Source organism: Acomys russatus, chromosome 29 (assembly GCF_903995435.1).
Source record: "Acomys russatus chromosome 29, mAcoRus1.1, whole genome shotgun sequence".
NCBI classification, from domain to species: domain Eukaryota; kingdom Metazoa; phylum Chordata; class Mammalia; order Rodentia; family Muridae; genus Acomys; species Acomys russatus.
The window spans coordinates 10432643-10453712 of record NC_067165.1 but is presented as its reverse complement, the minus strand read 5'-3'; the positions used below and the strand labels follow the sequence as shown (position 1 = coordinate 10453712).

Here is a 21070-nt window from a genome sequence, read left to right as displayed (position 1 = left end):
TGGGGTCAGCTCAAGGCCTTGACTAATGGAACCCAGGCCCTGGTTTCTACTAGTAACTTCCCTGCATCCACACAGAATTTGTTTTTAGGCATGTTTGCTGTTTTGGCAGTAGAGGTATGTTTTCTGCTTTCCTATGTCCAATGCGCAGGAATTTGGAAATTCTTTGCCTTATTGGGCTTATGTACCTGATCCTCCCTACTTCATGTGGCTACATTGGATACTGATCCAATTAAAGTCAGTACTGACAATGTTGACCTGCTGGGTAGAGAGAGTAACAAGTATTTAACTCAGAAAATAACTTTACTTTGAGGGCTTTGCTTCCTCATGGTCTATTTGTTTTACAGTTGGAGAAGTAACTAAAGATTGTTTTCTGCTCAAAACATAGTTTAGTAGCTGATTCTCCTTCTCCTTATTGTCTAGATTGTTATTATAATATTCTGAAAGATGTGTGGTTCCTTAAATTACATTTACATAGATTTATAATGAAACTTATTTGGAATGGGTTCCAACACCTTTGCCTAGGACATTAGTTGACCTGAGTCTATTAGTATAAATAATGTTTGGTTTTAGTACCTGAGGAAAGTTACTCAAAATTATTTTCATATGGTTTTCCCCCAATGCTGTGATATAAACTCCCTTTCATAATTCTGATTGACAGCTCTGGGATTGGTCAGTTTCAAGTCCATATCTTGACCAAGACCATGCATTTTAGTGACTTTCTCTTATCTCTTCCTGGAGCTGTTCTGTGGGAATTCATTTTTCATTATGTTATGTACTGCTTTTTACAAGAACACTGTGTATTTGGAGGGAAAGATTAATATCTGTACTATAAATTGTTCCTAAAGCATAAATACGTACTTAAACTTTTGTAGGATCAAACTTAAGGTTGGTTGCATTCATTGATATACAATGTCATTTAATGCATGATGGTACCCAGCCAACTAAAATTTCAGGGATAATTATTTCCAGTTTTGTTTTGAATTTTGTACTTAAAGCATTGTGCACACAGAAACTTGCATACCGAGGTAGTTATCTGAGCTGATGAGCCCCAGACATGTTTCCTTCGCTGTGATGATATGACCTGTACCCATCACCACAAATAAATTCATGAAGATTGGCATTCCCACCAGGAAAAAAAAAGAGATATCAACCCATCCATTAAAACACAAGGAACAGAAAGTCAGCTTTCTGGACATAGACAACCACCATTTGTGATACCACCTTACCCATACTATTTACCTCTCAATATGAAGTAAATAAAGGAAATGAACATGACAAGGATCACCATTAGCATGCTCAGGATCATACTTGTGTCGTCCAACCACATACTATCCAAGTCAAGTTGGGCTTCTGAAACAAAGACTGGGTAGAGATACAAGAATTAGGAAGTTCAATGCTTAGAAATGAAGGCTGTTTTGCATATTTCTGACAGATTTATTTTTCTGGTTCCTATTATTCCATACTTCTAGCTATATGAGACTGGGGAAGGAAGAGTTTGGGTCATATGGTAGATTTAAAAATGAACATGTTTGGGTTAAGCCTGAAAGAAGCTGCCAGAAAGCAGATGTTCATTGTATTATTCAAAGAAGCATGACACATGCTCAGGTTGGCTAGAGTCTAAAGACTCATGTATGTATCCTACCTTTATCTGCTTCATCAATTGGCGAGAAGCCATAAAATATTCAGGGCCTCATAAAGGGAATGTTGAAATAGAGTGCTCATTGCATGAGTAGACTCTCTGAAGTTGATATGTTACAAGTTTCCAAAGTGGTATGCTTGTATGTAGCATAAACATCCATTAAAAGTATATTTTCTAGGTGGTTCTGAAGGGAAAAACTATCAGATTGTCAAGTTCATTACTACTCTCCATGATGCTAACACTGATGTATGCAATTAAGGATTCTTATTTCATTATTACATAATTATGTTGATTAGAAATGACTTTCTTAAATTAATGGTAGTTATTAAGCCACCTAATGATATAATACTTACTCAGAAAATAGAAAGTGTATATGTGAAAAGACACAAAATTTACATTTTGACATATTCATTGAAGAATTAAAAGCAGGATCTAGAAGATATATTTGCATGTCTATGTTCATAGCAGCCTCATACATAATACCTAGAATATTTAGGTATCAAAAGTGCCCATCAATAGATGAAGAGATAAGCAAAATGTCTAAACTAATACAATGTTTTCCCAAACTTAAGAAAGAAAGAAATTCTGCAAGATATTCCATGAATAAACTTTGAAACTATTATGACAAATGAAATAAGCCAGTTCCAAAACCAAATATTGCAAGATTCCATCTATATAAAGCATTTAGTATAATTAACAGCATATAGGCAGAAAATAGAATGGTAGTTTCTAGGAACTTCAGGTGGTGACAGGCAATGTCAGGGAGTTACTAAAGGTTTGGAAAGACAGAAGTATTTTTGGAAATAGATGGTGATGATGCCTACATAGAAATGAACATATGCCTACATAGAAATGAACATATTCTTAATGTCATGGAAATATAACATTATACTTATTAAAATGATAAATTGTATGTTATGTACATATAACTTGAATAAAATTTTTTTCTTTCCAAGACTTATTGTCATAAAAATTAAACAATTTATGAAGAGTGGATGTTGTAAAATATATGTTGACAAATGAATTGATTCTGTCCTATAAAAATCAAGACTGTGTGCTCAGACTACACCTTATCATAGATGTGCAATAAATAGACACATGGACTTCCGTTAAGAAAAAGTACTCTCCCTCTTACAATCACCTCCCATTGAAGTATTAGCTGCAGACTGAGGCTGCTATGCTTTTTGTCTCTATGCATAACATAAAAATGTGTGACACTAACATGAAGACAACTATAGGGGCCAGCTCAATGGCTCAGAGAGTTTATACTTCACAGAATAAATAAAAATCATTTTTGCTGAGGGTATCACTACATTTCAGTGGATAACGACCAGTCTTTCCAAGAAGCAGTGCAGGATAATAGGATATCTATACATGTGCACACATCGCAGAGTGTCCATAGTATTCTGATTATTATAACACTTGAAGGTAAACATAGGGCAAAAGCTTTACGTTTACTTTGACATTGATTTCATGGACACAGCATCAAAGGCACAGACAGCAAACAAAATAGAAGAAAAATTGGAGTGCATGTGTTTAAATTGCACGTCTAAACACATATAGACTAAACAAAAAGGCAATTTAGGTAAGGTGTAACAAAGATTAACAGCAATTGATAAAACATAAAAATTTTTGACACTCAGCACTCAAAACAAACAGCACTACCTAAATATGAAAAAAAAAATGACTGATAGACTTTCTTCGAAAAAGATGTATGAATGGGCAATATGCATACAAAAAAGGCTCAATATCACTAAGAAAAACACTGTAATGTGTTATTGCCCAGTTGGAAATCTGACATGTTAAAAAAAAAAAAAGAAATAATCAGTGATGGCAGGGATATAAGATTCTGGAAATCTTAGATATTATTGGTGGGAATGTAAAATGAATGTTGTGGAAAATGGAACAACAATTTATTAAATGTGTTCATATAGAAATATCATAAGATACTGAAGCCCCTCTTCTCAGTATACACCTCTGAAGAATTAAATTAGGGCCTAGAAGAAACATTTGTATACTCATGTCCATGGTGGCATTACCCGTAATGTTAGTATGCAATATGCAAATCGACCACTTAGGGCCATGTTTCATCAATGTAAATTCTTTTATAAAAATAGTAGAAAAGATAATAGATGCTTAATCTTAGCTTTTGTGTAAGAATTGAGAGAAATGTTCTACATTCAAATTATTTGTTAATATTTGTTCTAAAATTCTTTTCCAGCAGTCAGTGACTTCTTTTAATTTTTAAAATGAGATTAACACTAAATTTATTTGTTATTATGGTAATATGGAAATACATACATTTTACTATGCTAGCCATTTTAACTTCTCCGTTTGAATAGTGAATGTGTTTACATTTTCATATAACCACTGGTACTATTTCCAGAATTTAAAAAAAATATCCTAAGTGTAAACTGTGTATCTGTCAAACAATTTGTCCTACTCCTACTTGCAACTCCACCAACCACAACTTTATTTTATATCTGCATGGTGTGGACTACCAGAAGTGCTTGATATAAGTGGAATGGTAGAATATTTATCTTTTTATGACTAACTTGTTTATCATGATGTCTTAAAGGTTTACATACTTGTTTTTTAATTTTTATTTATTACTTATTATTTTATTTTTTTGTTTTTTTGGCATGTTATTTTTATTAATCTATTCATATTACATCTCAATGGTTATCCCATCCTTTGTATCCTCCCATTCTTCCCTTCATCCCATTTTCCCCTTACTCTCCTCCCCTATGACTGTGACTGAGAGGGACTTCCTCCCCCTGTATACGCTCATAGGGTATCAAGTCTCTTCCTGGTAGCCAGCTAATGTTTACATATTTGTTGGTATAACAGATCACAGTGTATGTTAATTGCAAATTTTTCTTTTTCAACTTAATTTTATTTAGGCTATTTGTGCCTTCAATCCATAAAAGAAAATCAATTAAAAAATCTCCTCTAAAATAATAAAAACACGAGTGCTGGCATTAAAGGTGTGCACCACCATTGCCCAGCTATCCTAAATCTCTTTTAAGACAGGGTCTCCCTACTGAGCCATGACTGGCCTGAAACTCCATATGTAGACCAGGTTATGTCAGAACTCACAGAGATCCCCTGTCTCTTCCTTCCTAGTGCGGAGGCTAAAGATTAGCACTACCATACCAGACATAATGCTTCTAATCCATAAAGCAGGTTTTTTTCTGTTTTTTGAGTTTTGTTTCTTACTTTTCTGTTTCTCCCTCTCTTTTTTTTTGAGATAGGTTTTCTATGTGTAGCTTGGATGTCCTGTAACTCATTCTCTAAACCAGGCTGGCTTTGAATTCCAAAATACACCTGCCTCTACTTCTGCCTCCTGAGTGATGGGATTAAAGTATCCACCACCACTACCACCACCGCCGCCTGTTTTTAAATTTTTATGTGTATGTATCTATCTATCTATCTATCTATCTATCTATGTATATATATACATATATATATATATATAAATTGTTTGACAGATACAAAGTTTACACTTAGATTTTTAAAAATTCTGTATGTGTACATGTACATACATACATATGTATGCATGCACCTGTGTGTCTGTTATTTTAAAGACTCATTGACAGTGAGACAGGTTAACTCCTGGCAACATCCAGCCTACCTCAAAGAGGATGATGAGCATCCAAGAACCTCCTTATGGAGATGGCTTCAAATGTGGCAAACAAACACTGGGAAAAATTCTGCCTAAAAAGGAATTAAGTAGAGTCTGACTGGAAGCAGTCAGAGTTGAAGGCCAAACTCTGCTAAGACAGTTCCTGCCTCACAAATATGTATGTCAGATATATTGGTCCAGTAGGGTGAAGATGATGCTCCAAAGTTATAGAGAGCTTTGGATGACTGCTCAGGTAGCAAATTATCTCTGTCCTCTTCTCACTTGGGAAGCTGCTAACCTGTGTCCCCTGTACACTCAGGTAATTAATTTTATTCCTTCTAAAGTCTCTGATGGGGTTGAAGACCAGATTGTTTAGTTTTACAATTATCCTTAGTTGTTTAGGGGTTAAGATGTTTTTAGGTCTAGATAGACGTTTTAAGCTGATAATGATGAGATGTGATAGATATTGATTTGCGTTCAGAATTTCAGACACACCAAGATATGAAAGACAGATACAAATAGACAAAACACTAAGAGTGTAACATTTACATAATTCCTGATTGTTTCACTGTTCTTTTTGCTGTAGGTAGTTTGTTGTATATATGTGTAATAATATAAGTGTATATGTAAAAAATAAAATAATATTTCATAAAAAATGTGAAATTAATAAAAGAGGAAAAGATAGGTGCTGAGGATAGGCAGAGAGAAGGCAAAGGGACTTGTATAGCATGAAAGGGACAAAGATGTTGGAAATGTTACAAAGAAGCAAAAGGGTGGGGGAGGTGAGGAAGAGAAATCTACTAAAACACACTTTGTTGAAAAATGCCATGATTACATTTAATATAATATATGCGAACTTAACATAAATTAGTAAATAAACAAAAAATCTCTAATTTCAGACATCTGAATTGTGGCCTTAATATATAGTTGTATTCATTTTTATTTGATTACTTTATTTTGCTAATTAAAGGTAGAGTAGAGGAAACATTTGAAATATGTTACATTTGTTAGCCACAAACTTTCACATTTACAGTTTCAATTTCCTTCTCAAAGAGAACCGAAGGGAAGAAGAATTTACTCTGGGTGTTTATGTCCATCATTAAATTGAGAAATTCTGTGTAGAAGTGGATAATTTTGAAGGCCATCACTTGTTTTTTTGGCACCAATTATAAAAAGAGATTCCTGACCTAAGACATTTAAGGTCTATAAATTATTATCTCCTTTAGCCTAAAGATATGGAGTGATTGAATTAATTTATTAAGTAATGTGATGAGTGTTCCAAGGGACTGGGCATTTGGAAAAGGAGAGATTCATAGAAAGATTTCATCTTTTAAAATCACATACCTCTCTCTTTTATAGACAAACAGAAGGTGAGTATTATGAATACAGCAATTGAAGGAATTATTAGCAACATGGCTGCCACCCAAGGAGCACTGCATTTGCAGGCACAACCTAAAGAAATAGAGTGTAAAAATTACTTGTTATTGGTTGGTAGGAACTTTGAAGTAAGAAAAAAAAGGCAATGTCTACATTTGAATATCATCTCTGTGCGCATTTCAACCGTGCTGAGACTAAGAGGTAAAAGATCACAGAACTGTTGGTTATAGGAACAAAAATGCAGGTATCTTTAGGTCTCAGATTGAGGACAAGCATATTTAGGAAAGACAAATCAAGTTTGTCTTTCTCTCACCCATCCATTAGTAAGTTAATTAGGCAGAAGAATATGTCTGAGTCTGAAATATGCTGGAACTAGGATAATTCTAAATAGCTTTGAATTGCCAGAGACTCAATGATCTTTGGATATTAAAATGCCGTCAAGAGAATATGAAATGGTGGATGTCATTCAGGCACAGTCAGCCAGGCTCTCCAGGAAGTAAACTAGGAAAAATATTAAAAAGTGAGCTGAAGGGTGATGTATACTCTCAACAGCTGGACAATAAGGCCATACCTAGGTAGACAACAGTAAAACATTCTCTACTTCACACAGGAATCTTGCCAATAGTGATCAATAAATAAGAAAGTACACAACCATTTCCAAAAGACCTTTGTTTATCATAGTGGTTTAAGTAGCTCAAGACCCTAGGTAAACTAGGCTAAATGAGACAGAACTATACACTGAAATAAGTAAACAAAATATTGTTAAATCATAAAAAGAATCCCTGAATTAGGTCTGAGTAGTATTTTTTTGATTTGAAGATCTGGTGAAAGGAATCTTTACAGAGATTCAAATAATATTCAGGACATTGGCAGGAGCTGCATAAAGATAAGGCTAATATTCTCAACTGAATTCAAAAGGGATTTGCACAGATATGATCAGTTCTGAGATTCCATCAGTGAAACCACTTAACATAGTTTTAGGAAAGCATCAGTAATCTTAACAACCAAAGAACGACCTGACAATAGAACAGGACTGCCTTACAGAGGAACTCCCAGCAACGGAGAAACAATATGAGTCAGAATGAGAGCCAAAATCAGGTTAGTCACTTTTCAGATCTGATTTGTCTTAAAAAACAAAACAAAACAAAACAAAACCAACCAACCAACCAGCCAAAAACACAAACAAAGAACCATATCAGGTTCTTGGAGCAGGGCACCTACCTCAGCTCTGTCCTGCTCTCCTCTTGTCCTATATTACATTAAAAAAAGCAAAAAATATCTTTCCTCCCTTTAGTCCTCCATGTTTATTATTTGCTTTTGGCTCTTTCTTCTAAAATCACAATATGGCATGATTTACAAGGTCCTTGTTCCCCAGCGTCTTGAAATGTAAGGTTATCTTACATGATCTGGTACTGGTCTTAACTCTGTCTCTTAAGTATGTTGGCTACTCAGGATATAATCAATCACCAAATGGACCTAGGAAATTAAAACTCTCCAATCTGTACAGCAAAGCAAGCTTTTAATCAAGTGAAGTGGTATCCTAGAGAATGGAAGAAAATCTCCCCCAGCTATGAACTCGACAGATGATTAATATTTGGAATTTGCAAACAACAACCAGAACCACAAAAATCACAAACATCAAAAAACCTAACAATCTAATAAAAATGAATTATGGTGGCCCAGAGAGATGACCAAGTTGTTAAATACACTTGTTGCTTTTACAGAGGACCAGGATTGGTTCCTAGAACTCACATGATCACTTGCAACCATCTGTTATTATAGTTCTGATTTATCTGATGTTCTCTTCTGACCTCCATCGGCACCAGGTATGCCCATGATGTATATTCATATATGCAAGCAAAACAATCATATACATAATATAAATATCTAAAATTTTGAAAGGTGGATTATAGCACTGAATAGGCAGTTATCAAAAGAAGTATACAAATGGATGCTAAATATTTTTAAGCTATTCATCTTTTTTAGTCACCAGGGATATATTACAGTAGGTCCTTGATACTACAGATGCCAACAGTGTCAATAGTGTTTTGGAAATTGAATTTAAGATCATATCAATGTAGCATCACTCCAGAGATTCAAGGATGATTCATTTCACTAAATAATTAAATTAAAACAGTGCTGAGACCCCACATCTCCTCAGCAAGTATGACTATTATTAAGAGAATTGACAACAAATGATGACATTGATGCTGAGAAACAGTGACCCTTAATTTACTGCTGGCCAGAATGTAAACAGGTGTCTAGCCACTATGAAATTTAGTGTGAAGTTGTCTCAGAAAACTAAAAGAATTACCATATGACTCTGCTCTACAATTCATGGGTGTAGACCCAAAAGACTATATTCTACTACAGAAATACTTGTAAGTACATGTTTGCTGATTCTCTAGTCATAATGCCTAAGACATAGATCAGCCTAGATAATTATGGATAATTAAAATGTGGCACATACACACTATGGACTTTTCCTCAACTGCAAAAATATGAGATTTGTAGGATATGGATGTCACTGGAAAAAATATTGAACAAGGTAACAAAGGAGCAGAAAGACAAATGCCATATTTTCTCTCTCATACAACTATTCTAGCTTGAAAAGTTGTTTTAAGTGTGTGTGTGTGTGTGTGTGTGTGTGTGTGTGTGTGTGTGTGAGATGGAGACAAGAGCTTTAGAGAGAAGGAATAGTTTAACACATATAATCTGTAAGTAGTAGTGAGGGAGACTGTAGGTTGATACATATAAGCTGGTATGCTGATTGGAGGATGGTGGAAATGAAGTATCATATATAAGATACCTCCCTACATGTTACTTTTCAGAGAGGCTGCAGAGCCTCTCAAAGCTATACACACTATAGCCATTGCTCTTGATTCCTCACCAAAACAGGATAGTGTGACACTATTATGGAAGAGGCCACACACTTTCATTGCAAGACATAGAGGAAAAATGAGTTGAAATTAAACTGGAATCTTAAACATTGGGTAGCTTTCCTATTGTGGGAAATTGCTTTTCAGGCTGCTGTGAGATAAAAGCCATTGATCATCTTACTTATCTGAGAAATGTATGGGCTACAATGCCAACCTTCCAGGTAACATGTGGCCACTGGAAAAGTAGTGGTGAAGGTGGTAACCAATTTCTTTTTGATTGGATTCTGGTATGTCCACAAGATGAAACTCACGCTTGGTACTGTAAACCTGCCAAAACCTCAGGGATTAGGAGGCCACAGGGGTAAGGTGAGAATCACACAACTGTAATTTTCTAAGTGGGGATGGTTGTGAAAGTAACTTCTAAATATTTGTGCTTAAACTAATATGTCAGTGCTGATCTCATTTTTGGTCAGAGAAAGAAAAATTTGTTGTCAGTGAGTGATTGATATAGAGACTCATAGCTGGTCAGAATATGGATAATAAGTGGTTGTTGGGTGTTAGGCCTAAATAGAACACCTATATAACCACGTCCAATATTCAAGGAACATTGCTGAAACGCGATTGTTGATGGAAAGGATTTAAAAAGAAGAGAATCTGGAATAGTGACTGAAATGCTGACTTCTAGATACAATATGGATTTTATGCTCATGTAATCATTGTAGCTATGCTTTCACTGTGCAAGATGGGCCTGTTACTATTCTATCACCAATGTATAAGGGACTTATGAGACCTCATCTCTCCCCTAGGAGCTACTGGATGTTAGTGGTTGTTGCAGAAAGGTGAATCATCTTCTTCAGTGATGGAAGCCACTGCCACGTTCCCCATGCTTCGTTAAATAACTTCACATACAATCAAAGTCAGTGGTTCTCCTAACCCAGCAAAACAAAAACAAACAAACAAAAATAACATGAAAGAAGCTAGGATATTTCCCATGAAGAAGATTCTCAGTGGTATTACGACAGTTGTCAAAGGGGCTAATGGAAGAGTGACAATGTCCAAAAAGGAAAATTCTAAATAAAGAAAGACTTTATTAACGAAAGAGCTTTTAAAATATTTCAGTAGATGTCAGTAGATGTCACTTCTCCATGGAAGTGTTCCACAATGTGTTTGTCACCCTAGGTGGTGTCTGTTCCTCTGCCAAGGAGTTATAGACATGGCGTAGCTTAATAGGCAGAGTATAAGCTATGAGTATTTGTGTGACTCACATTAAGTCATTTCTTCTGCTATTAGTGTCTGTATGATTTAGATTTAATAGTTAATTTTGATGATCATAGTTGTAATATATAATTCTTTAGTAATAATATTTAATTAAGTATATACAACACGGATTATGAACCTTATTACTTATAAGGATTTTTGAATAAGGTTTCTCAGAACCAAAACCTTAGGAACTACTAGAATCTTATGACGATATGATAATTCCTACTATTAAATCAAATCTGCCTCTTTTAGAATAATCTAGAAGCACTTTGTAGATATGATGAGTAATGTTACCTGCTCAAGGTGGACCAAAGATAAAGACTTACTAATTGAAAGAGATCTGCAATGGGAAAAATCTGCTTATAAAAGCCTCTGACTACAACTCTTTTAAGAGGAAGCTGAGATTCTGAAGAAGGAAATGCATTCAACGATGAAGAGAAAAAAAAAAGAAACAACAAAAAACCCATTTCTGCAAAAAAGTATGTATTATCAAGAAGTTGACATGCTAAATATGTGTTTATTTTTGCCAGAGACCAGTAAACAAGAGTAAATGTAGTGAGTCTGTGACTTTATGCTGTGTGGGTCAGACTCAGTTTTGGAAAATAGGATCAGTTTTTACCACAGACAATAGAAGTCAGGGCAGAAGAGCATGTGAAAATGAAAGGGGAAGTAAAGAAGTAGAAAAGAAACATAGAAAAGATGACACCCAAACCTTCCATAATGGCTAACATACATATGGGAAAAATTTAAGGGGGCTTCAATATAACCCCTAAAATGATTATGACTGTAGAGTTCTAGGCCTAAATAGAACACCTAAATAACCCCACTCCAGGTTCAAGGAACATTTCAGAAGGGGGAGTTATTGGTGGTGAAAAGAGAATTGGGAATTTTTTAATAATAGTCACTGGAGAGATAAATGTATATGAAGTAATCTGTCTTTCAAAGTTAGCACACCTTTAAAACCTAAACAGCTGTATATTTGTGGTTTAAGTTTTCTTGTTATCCTTCAAGTCTACCTCCTCTTAGTATAGCACTGTTGAAAAGGAATGACATTTTCCCCATAGGGAAATAAACCATCTGATAGTCCAACTGGTATACCCCTCCCTATAGGTTCAGTTTTCCAGGTATTGCACTGAATGAACACTTTGGAGCCATTTCTGTAATACACAGTTTATGACTTTATTTTATGCCTTCAATGATCCCACTAGAATTCTGAAAAGCCTGGAGAGAAGGCTGTAGAAATATTGATGGATATTAAGCATTAAAAAGTTTTGTTTTTTTTTTTTTTTGCATCTATCACCACTGGTAAGGGAAGTTTCATCTTGAATAAGGCAAATGAAGCACAGACTTTCACAAAGAGCACTGTCATCAGCTCTATCAGCAACAGAAAGTCTTCTAGAATGAGATATGGATAAAGATATGTCTCATTTATGACCCATGAGTTTATATTTGCATATAAGCTTCTGAATATAGTGTCGTACAGCATTAGCTACCACTCCCTCTCCTACTTTGCATCTTTTCATTTTGAAAGCCTACTTACCTTCTAGGATTTGAAGTTTAATACAGGGAATTATGATGAAGAGTGTCATCATAGCCAGAACTACACCCACAACCATCTTCCAAATATAATTCCAAGAAAACATTTCATCTGAAATAGAAAAATCACAAATTTTACTACCTAGGAAATTCAGACTGTTTGGACCAACCTATTAAGGGACGACACAATCCAAACCTTCTCGAATCCCATCACCTTAGAATGGTAAGTTTAGTCCAGTTTGGAAATGCAGATGTGAACTTTGTGAAAAGTAGCATAGATATAAATTAGTATGAACTCCCTGACTGAAAGAGAAAAGGCAAAGACAAGTTGCCCTTTCTCCTTCTCAAAGCTCAGACACAGAGTTCCTAAGGGAGTAATATAAAGTCAGATTCAAATCACAGCTTCAGCTCTCAGGTCAGATGCATCATAATGCTTTCATTGAATGATGACAAAAGTATGGGTCCATACAGTCAATAAAAAGTTATGTGTGCCAGTTCATTTCTGTGTCTACTTGACACAAAATATAGTGATCTGGGAAGGAAGAATATCATCGGGGGAAGTGCTTTCATCAGATTAGAATGTAGCCTTATCTGTGGGACATTTTTTTTGAGTAATAATTGATGTGGGAAAACCTCAACTGGTGGGCAATGCCAATTCTGGGCAGTTGGTCCTGAGTTGAATAAGAAAACAAAGTAATCAAGCCATGGAAAGCAACCTAGTGATCAGTTTTTCTTTATGGTTCCTGTTTCTACTTCTATTTGAGTTCTTACCCTGACTTCCCTTAATGATGGACTCTGACCTGTAAATGTAAGCCAATTCAATCTTTTTATCCCAATTTCATGTTTATCACAGCCATAGGAAGCAAACTAGGGCAGCAGGAATGCTTATACTTGACAAGATAGGTTCAAGAAAAATTTAGAAGCATTTCTCTATTTCTATTAAAATATATCATATATTGATAACGGGAACAGTTAATCAAGAAAATATAATTATTACAGATGTATTTGCACTACATATTGATGCAGTTAATTTCTTTTTAAAACTGCCATATACTTATGGCATTTAGATTCAGTTTAAAATTTCTGATATTTCCATAATTACATGCTCTATAGTACCCTTATTCTTCACTCATCATTCCTTTCAATAGTCTTAGTCTTTCCCTTCCCCATTCTCTCTTCTTTATTCTTGTGTGTGTGTGACAGCAAATATGTGATCTTGTCCTTCTGAATCTGTCTTATTTCACTTTATGTAATCAATAACTGTAATGTTTTCCAGCAAATAATGCAATTTCATTCTTTTTTATGGTTAGATAAAATTACATACCACATTTCCTTGCCCACTTCTTTGGTGTTCACAACTTAACTATTATAAGTGAGTAAGTAAATACAGGTATATAAGAAGTTCTAGAGGAGAGATCCAAGATGGTGATTCCAAATACACACGGTATCTGATCTGCAAGATGGAGACTAGGAACCCACCTTGGGTCTACAGACTGCAAGACCTAGAGAGTCCTAGGTGACAGGGGCCTGCACAGTACAGAGCACAGGTGGGTCTGACCTACGGCCATCCAACTGATCCACAGAGGATGGATGCTCAGTCCCCAGTGTCTGGACCCCCTACCTGCCTGTAGGCTGCAGCTGTGCTCCATATCAAGGACTCAGTATCTGGGAATGAACAGTGGGCAGTGAAGCATCAGAGTCTGGAGCTACTGGCTCAGGGAAAATTTGGGAAAAAGGATGGGTCTGACCTCAGACAGCACTCCACCCACCAGTCCATATAAAGTCCCAGGGGCCAGTGACCATGAGGACAAAATATCCAAAGCCCAGCACAGTCTAAGCATGCTGTGCCATGATTGTGCTCTTTCTCCCAATCTGACTGATCTGTAGGCCACAAGAAATAGTGTCAGTGTCTGCTGGCCCAGCAGGAGCTGAGGGTGTATATCAGGGAAACAAAGCACATACCTAAACATAGTAAAGGCTATATATAACAAGCCAATAGCCAAAATCAAATTAAATGGAGAGAAACCCAAGGAAATTCCTCTAAAATCAGGGATCAGACAAGGCTGCCCACTTTCTCCATATCTCTTCAATATAATTCTTGAAGTTCTAGTTAGAGCAATAAGACAACAAAAAGAGATCAAGGGGAACCAAACAGGAAAGGAGGATGTCAAATTATCTCCATTTGCAGATGAAACGATAGTGTACATAAGTGGCCCCCAAAATTCCACCAGAGAACTCCTACAACTGAAAAACATCTTCAGCAAAGTAGCTGGATACAAAATTAACTCAAAAAGTCAGTAGCCTTCCTGTATACAAATGACAATCCTCATGAGGAAGAAATTAGGGAAACTATAGCCTTCACAATAGTCACAAGCAATATAAAGTATCCAAGAGTAACTCTAACCAAGCAAGTGAAAGATTTGTTTGAAAAAATTCAAATATCTGAAGAAGGAGATTGGAGATGACATCAGAAGATGAAAAGGTCTCCCTTGTTCACGGATAGGGAGAATTAACATTGTAAAAATGGCCATCTTAGCCATGGAGTTGGGTGTCTTCTTTTTCCTCAATGCCTATTATTCTCAGGTTTCTTCTTTTCATTGTGTCCTTGATTTCTTGGATGTTCTGAGTCGGAATGGTGAGTTAACCCAGAAGCAGAAAGACTCATGGCATACACTCACTTATACCTGGACACTAGCACAAGGGGCATGTCCCATGAAAGTCTTCACTTATCAGGAAAGTGGGACAGAGTGGAGGTCATCCTATTGGGACTTTAAGTGAGAGAAGCAAGGGAGAATGGGGAAATAGAAGGATCCAGAAGGTCCTAGAAACCTACAAGAAGAACATTATGGCAGATAGATTTGGGCCTAGGGGTCCTGCTTAAACTACGGCACCAGCCAAGGACTATACATGCAGTAAACATCAAACCCTGACCCAGATATAGCCAATGGACAGGACATTCTCCACAGTTGAGTGGAAAGTGGATACTGACTTTCACACAAACTCTGGTGCCCCATATTTGACCATGTCCCCTGGATGGGGAGGCTTGATGGCACTCAGAAGAAGGATAGCAGGCTACCAAGAAGAGACTTGATACCCTATGAGCATATACAGGGAGAGGAGGTCTCCCTCAGTCACAGTCATAGGGGAGGGGAGTAGGGGGAAAGTGGGAGGGAGGGAGGAATGGGAAGATAAAGGGGATGGGATAACAACTGAGATGTAATATGAATGAATTAATAAAAAGGAAAAAATGAAAAAACCAAATAAAATTCCTACAGTATAAAAAAAATGGCCATCTTACCAAAAGCAATTTACAGATTCAATGCAATCTCTATCAAAATACCTACATAATTTTTAAAAGACTTTGAAAGATCAATTCTCAACTTCATATGGGGAACAAAAAACCTAGAATAGCTAAAACAATCCTGTATGAGAAAAGATCTTCCAGAGGAATCTCCAAACCTGATCTCAACTATAGAGCAACAGTAATTAAAACAGCACAGTACTGTTATAACAGTAGGCTGATTGACTAATAGAATCAAACTGAAGACCAAGAAATAAACCCGCACACATATGGGCACTTGAATTTTGACAAAGAAGCCCAATCTATTCAATGACACACACACACACACACACACACACACACACACACACACAAAAAAAAAGATAGCATCTTCAACAATTGGTGCTGGTCTAACTGGATGTCTAAATGTAGAAAAATGTAAGTAGGTCCATGTTTATCACCATGCACAAAACTCAAGTCTAAGTGGATTAAAGACATCAACATAAAACCAGAGACACTAAATATGATAGAAGAAAAAGTGGGGAAGAGCCTAGAACTCATTGGCATAGGAGACAACTTCCTGAACAGAACTCCAAGATCCCAGGCCTTAAGGTCAACAATTAATAAATGGGACCTCATGAGGCTGAGAAGCTTCTGTAAGGCAGAAGATACTGTAAACAGAACAAAATGACAACCTATGGACTGGGAAACTATCTTCACCAACCCTACATCTGACAATTGACTAATATCCAAAATATATAAAGACCTCAATAAATTGAACACCACCAAACCAAATAACCTAATTAAGAAATAGGACTCAGAACTAAACAGGGAATTCTTAACAGAGGAATGTTGAATGGTTAAGAAACACTTAAAGAAATGCTCATCATCCTTAGTCATCAGAGAAATGCAACTTGAAATGACTCTGAGATTCTATCTTACACCCATCAAAATGGCTAAGATAAAAAACTCAATTGGCAGCACATACTAGCGAGGATGGGGAGAAAGGGGAACACTCCTTTATTGCTGGTGGGAATGCAAACTTGTACAACTACTTTGGAAACCAATCTGGCACTTTCTCAGAAAACTGGGAATAGGGCTATCTTAAGATCCAGCTATTCCACTCCTTGGAATATACCCAAAAGTTGCTCCACCACACAGCAAGGACACATGCTCAAACATCTTCAGAGCAGCCTTATTCATGATAGCCAGAACCTGGAAACAACTTAGATGTCTCTCAGTTGAAGAATGGATAAAGAAACTGTGGTACATTTACACTGTGGAATACTACTCAGCTATTAAAAAGGAGGAAATCCTGAAATTTTTAGGCAAATGGATGGAAGTAGAAATGATCACCCTGAGTGAGTTAACCCAGACCCAGAAAGATACGCATGGTATGTACTCATTCTTCACTAGCCCAACAGTGATGCCCCTGGAATGTCTTTGCAGGATATTGGGATAGATACTGGGACTTCCTATTAGGGCTCCGGGTGAGAGTGGTAAAGGAGAATGAGGAAATAGAAGGATCTGGAGGGTTCCAGAAACCTACAAGGAGACAATTAAGGCTGGAGCATCTGGACTTAGGGAGTCTACTTAAACTACTGTACCAACCAAGGACAATGCATGCAGTAAACCTAGAACCCTTATCCAGATCTAGCCAATGGACAACACATTCTTCACAGTTGTGTGGAGAGCAGGGATTGACTTTGACATGAACTCTGATGGCCCCTATTTGACCACTTCTCCTTGGTGGGGAGACCTGGTGGCACTCGGACGAAGAGCAAGCAGGCTACCAGGAGGAGACCTCATAGGCTGTGATCATGTGGTGGGGAGGAGATCACCTTCTGTCATAGATCTAGGGGAAGGGAATAGAATAAAAGAGAGAGGGGGGAATGGGAAGATACAAGTGAGGGGATAACAATTGAGATGTACTCTTAATAAATTACTTAAATAAAAAATAAAAATGCAGTTCTAGAGTCTTTTTTTGTAGATGTATAAGTGATATATTTGTATTATAACTCATATGTGATATTTCCATTTGCAGAGGAACACTCCTTCATTGCTGGTGGGAATGCAAACTAGTACAGCCACTTTGGAAATCTATCTGGTGCTATCTCAGAAAAATGGGAATAGGGCTTCCTCAAGACCCAGCTATTCCACTCCTTGGAATATACCCAGAAGATGCTCCAGCACACAACAAGAAAATTTGCTCAACCATGTTCATAGCAGCCTTATTCATAATAGCCAGAACATGGAAACAGCCTAAGTGTCCCTCAGTAGAAGAATGGATAAAGAAACTGTGGTACATTTACACTATGGAATACTACTCAGCTATTAAAAACAAGGAATTCCCGAATTTTGTGGATAAATGGATTGAGCTAGAAATGATCATAATGAGTGAGTTAACCCAGAAGCAGAAAGAATCAAATGGTATATACTCACTTATATCTGCATACTAGCCCAAGGGGCATGTCCCAGGAAAGCCTTCACTTACCAGGAAACTGGGACAGAGGGGAAGGCATCCTATTGGGACTCTAAATGAGAGACGCATGGGAGAACAGCAAAATAAAAGGATACAGAGGGTCCTAGAAATCTACAAGTAGAACAATATGATAGGCAGATTTGGGCCCAGGGGTCCCGCTCAAACTAAGGCACCAGCCAAGGACAATACAGGAGGTAAACTTTAAACCCCTTCCCAGATCTAGCCAATGGTCAGAATATTCTCCACAGTTGAGTGGAGAGTGTGATACGACTTTCTCACGTACTCTGGTGCCTCACATTTGACCATGTCCCCTGGAGGGGGAGACCTGGTGGCACTCAGAGGAAGGACAGCAAGTAGCCAAGAAGAGACTTGATACCCTATGAGAATATATAGGGGGACGTAATCCCCCTCAGGAACAGTCATAGGGGAGGGGAATAATGGGAAAATGGAGGGGGGGGGAGGAATGGGAGGACACAAGGGATGGGATAAACATTGAGATGTAACAAGAATAAATTAATAAATTAATGGCTGAGGAACACTTAAGAAACTATTCAACAACTTTGGTTATTGAGCAAAGATTAAAACATCTTTGAGGGAGACCTGGTGGCACTCAGAGGAAGGACAGCAAGTAGCCAAGAAGAGACTTGATACCCTATGAGAATATATAGGGGGAGGTAATCCCCCTCAGGAACAGTCATAGGGGAGGGGAATAATGGGAAAATGGGGGGGGGGAGGAATGGGAGGATACAAGGGATGGGATAAACATTGAGATGTAACAAGAATAAATTAATAAAAAATAAAAAATAAAAAAAAATAAAACATCTTTGACATCTCATAGCAGCCAGAATGGCTAAGGCAAAAAGCAAACAAACAAACAAACAACAAAATGAAAAATGCTAGCATGGATACGGGATGAGGGGAATGGTTAATTATTGGTGGTAGAAATGCAAACTAGTAGATCCACTATAGAAGTCAGTGTGAAGATTACTCACAAAGCTAAAACCAGGTCTTATCACATTATCTTTTACAATGGATAATGTTAATAAAACATTTTAAAAAAGGAGTATCAATGTAGGCAAACATCGAACACCTTATCTTAGGACAAAGCAAAACAGAATTTTATATACTAAAACCTCCAATATTAGGAAAATGGTGAAAGAAATTAATATATCAAAGTGAAATCAGACAACAGATGAGATAATAAATAAAATAAAGCAAAAGTAATGGCCTGAAACCTAGTGAAGAAAGCACATGAGATTTGTTTCCATTCTAAATCATTTGAAATTATTTTTATTTCAAGAATGAATTCATGAATTTTACCTGGTAGAACAATGGTTGTGCTTTCCTGTTGGCCTGTTACAGGGTTCCAAAGGCAACAAGTGACATTCCTGAAGGAGCTGTCTCTAAGTAGAAGGGTTATCTCCATATTGAACAATTTGTCTCCATCCTGTGAAGTGGTTTTTGATGCAGCTGGAATTACCTCTCCTCTGCTGTCTCTCCATTCCATGAGAGGCCTTGGGAACCAGCGTCCAGAGTGACACTCCACTGTCACACCTTTTGTAGTAGGAGGATGAACAAGAATCTGAACCTGGGAGCTCCCAGCTGGTTATAAACAAAGAGGAACCAATGATATGTAGTAAATGGAATATAATAAATGGAATAAGAAAAATAACACAAAAAGAAAACCACTCCTCATCCACGTTATTCCCATTGTCTGTAGATATGATATTGAAAAGTGTATGTGGCTCCCAATGACAAAATTAATCAATTAAGGGAGAAGGCACCAGATGGAAAAATGACCAGAGGTCATAATACAATTAGTAACTTGATCTAAATAATCCCGGTGAGAAAAGACCTCTTTATCTAATTTAACTTTTCTTTTAGCAAAATATTTGCTATTTAATAAATCTAAACAACTGAGGTAAGCTTTTAGATTATTAAATTCAGCAAACACATCTAAGATTCCATTCCTTGTAGAATTTATGACTGGGCATTTTTTTCTTATATGTAAATCACTGTGTGAATATAGATTTTACTCTCAGAAGAATCTAAGATTACCTGTGACCTTGACCTCTGTGATGTGCTCTTCGTAGAACTGGCCATCCTTGAAGATGCAGTGATAATGCCCATCATCATCAGGATTGACATTAAAGATCCTGAGAGTCACTTTTCCTTCTTCAATGCTGTCCTTCAAGAGTTCTGTTCTCTCCACATATTTGGGGATAATTTCTCCAAATAGATCTTTGCCATCATTGTATAGATAAATAGGCTGTGTATAGCAGGACCTGAACCAGCGGATCTCCATGTGATGGGCATTTTGTGGAGGAGACAGCTGACAGCTGAGGTCAAGTGCTGTACCAAGTGGAGCCAAGATTGGTCCCTCTAATCCAGTCACTATGAATCCTTCTGGGAAGAGAAACAAAAAACAAAACATGAGATCTCTAATTAAGGCAGTCCTCTAAATTGCCTCCTTTTAGTTATTATTTTTCCAGCATACCTGAAAAAATTATAAATTTATACTTCAGTAGTGGCTCATCAAACTCTTCCCCTTAATAAGTGTGTATAATTCCTATTGCTGCTAAATGACTTGCCAAGATAATTGCTATCAGCTTAATAGTTGACTCTTCTCTCATTTTATTTCATTCTTTCTCTGAATGATTTTAGGATTATTATTCTTTAAATGGAGTGAGCTTTGTATATGATTTTATAATCTTCACAGACTTTCATGAAATATTATTAACTTTCATTTAGAAAAATTCATATCCATTGAATATTTAAATTCTTTCTTAATAGCTTATGACTGAGCCAGGTGTGGTGGCACACATCTTTAATGCCAGCACTCAGGAGGCAGAGACAGATGGTGAGATTGAGGCCAACCTGACCTACAAAGTGAGTCCCAGGACAGCCAGAATATTACATAGAGACACCCTGTTTCAACAGAACAAAGCAAAACAGCAAACAAACCTCTCAAAACAAAACAAAAAAATAGAAA

The 21070-nt window shown here is 36.8% G+C and overlaps 1 protein-coding gene across 1 annotated transcript; it reads right to left on the bottom strand.

Annotated features, from left to right (window-relative positions):
* Nucleotides 1–989: 989 nt before the first annotated feature.
* Nucleotides 990–20549, bottom strand: LOC127211933 (putative selection and upkeep of intraepithelial T-cells protein 1 homolog). Its single transcript, XM_051172030.1, has 5 exons — nucleotides 20137–20549; nucleotides 19399–19680; nucleotides 12321–12428; nucleotides 1240–1362; nucleotides 990–1081 (listed from the first exon to the last, which is right to left on the bottom strand). Exons 1-5 carry the CDS (start codon nucleotides 20510–20512, stop codon nucleotides 990–992), a joined length of 981 nt encoding a protein of 326 aa, XP_051027987.1. The 5' UTR covers nucleotides 20513–20549.
* Between the last annotated feature and the right edge of the window lie 521 nt (nucleotides 20550–21070).

Bases quoted from the DNA above. Each gene is read 5' to 3' on its own strand.
- LOC127211933 (XM_051172030.1), bottom strand. From the start codon at position 20,512: ATGTTTTGTTTTTTGTTTCTCTTCCCAGAAGGATTCATAGTGACTGGA. The intron at 19,681-20,136 runs GTAATCTTAGAT...GTTTATAACCAG, and splicing joins CACAGAGGTCAAGGTCACAG to CTGGGAGCTCCCAGGTTCAG. The intron at 1,363-12,320 runs GTAAGTAGGCTT...ATCTCTACCCAG, and splicing joins TAAACTTCAAATCCTAGAAG to TCTTTGTTTCAGAAGCCCAA.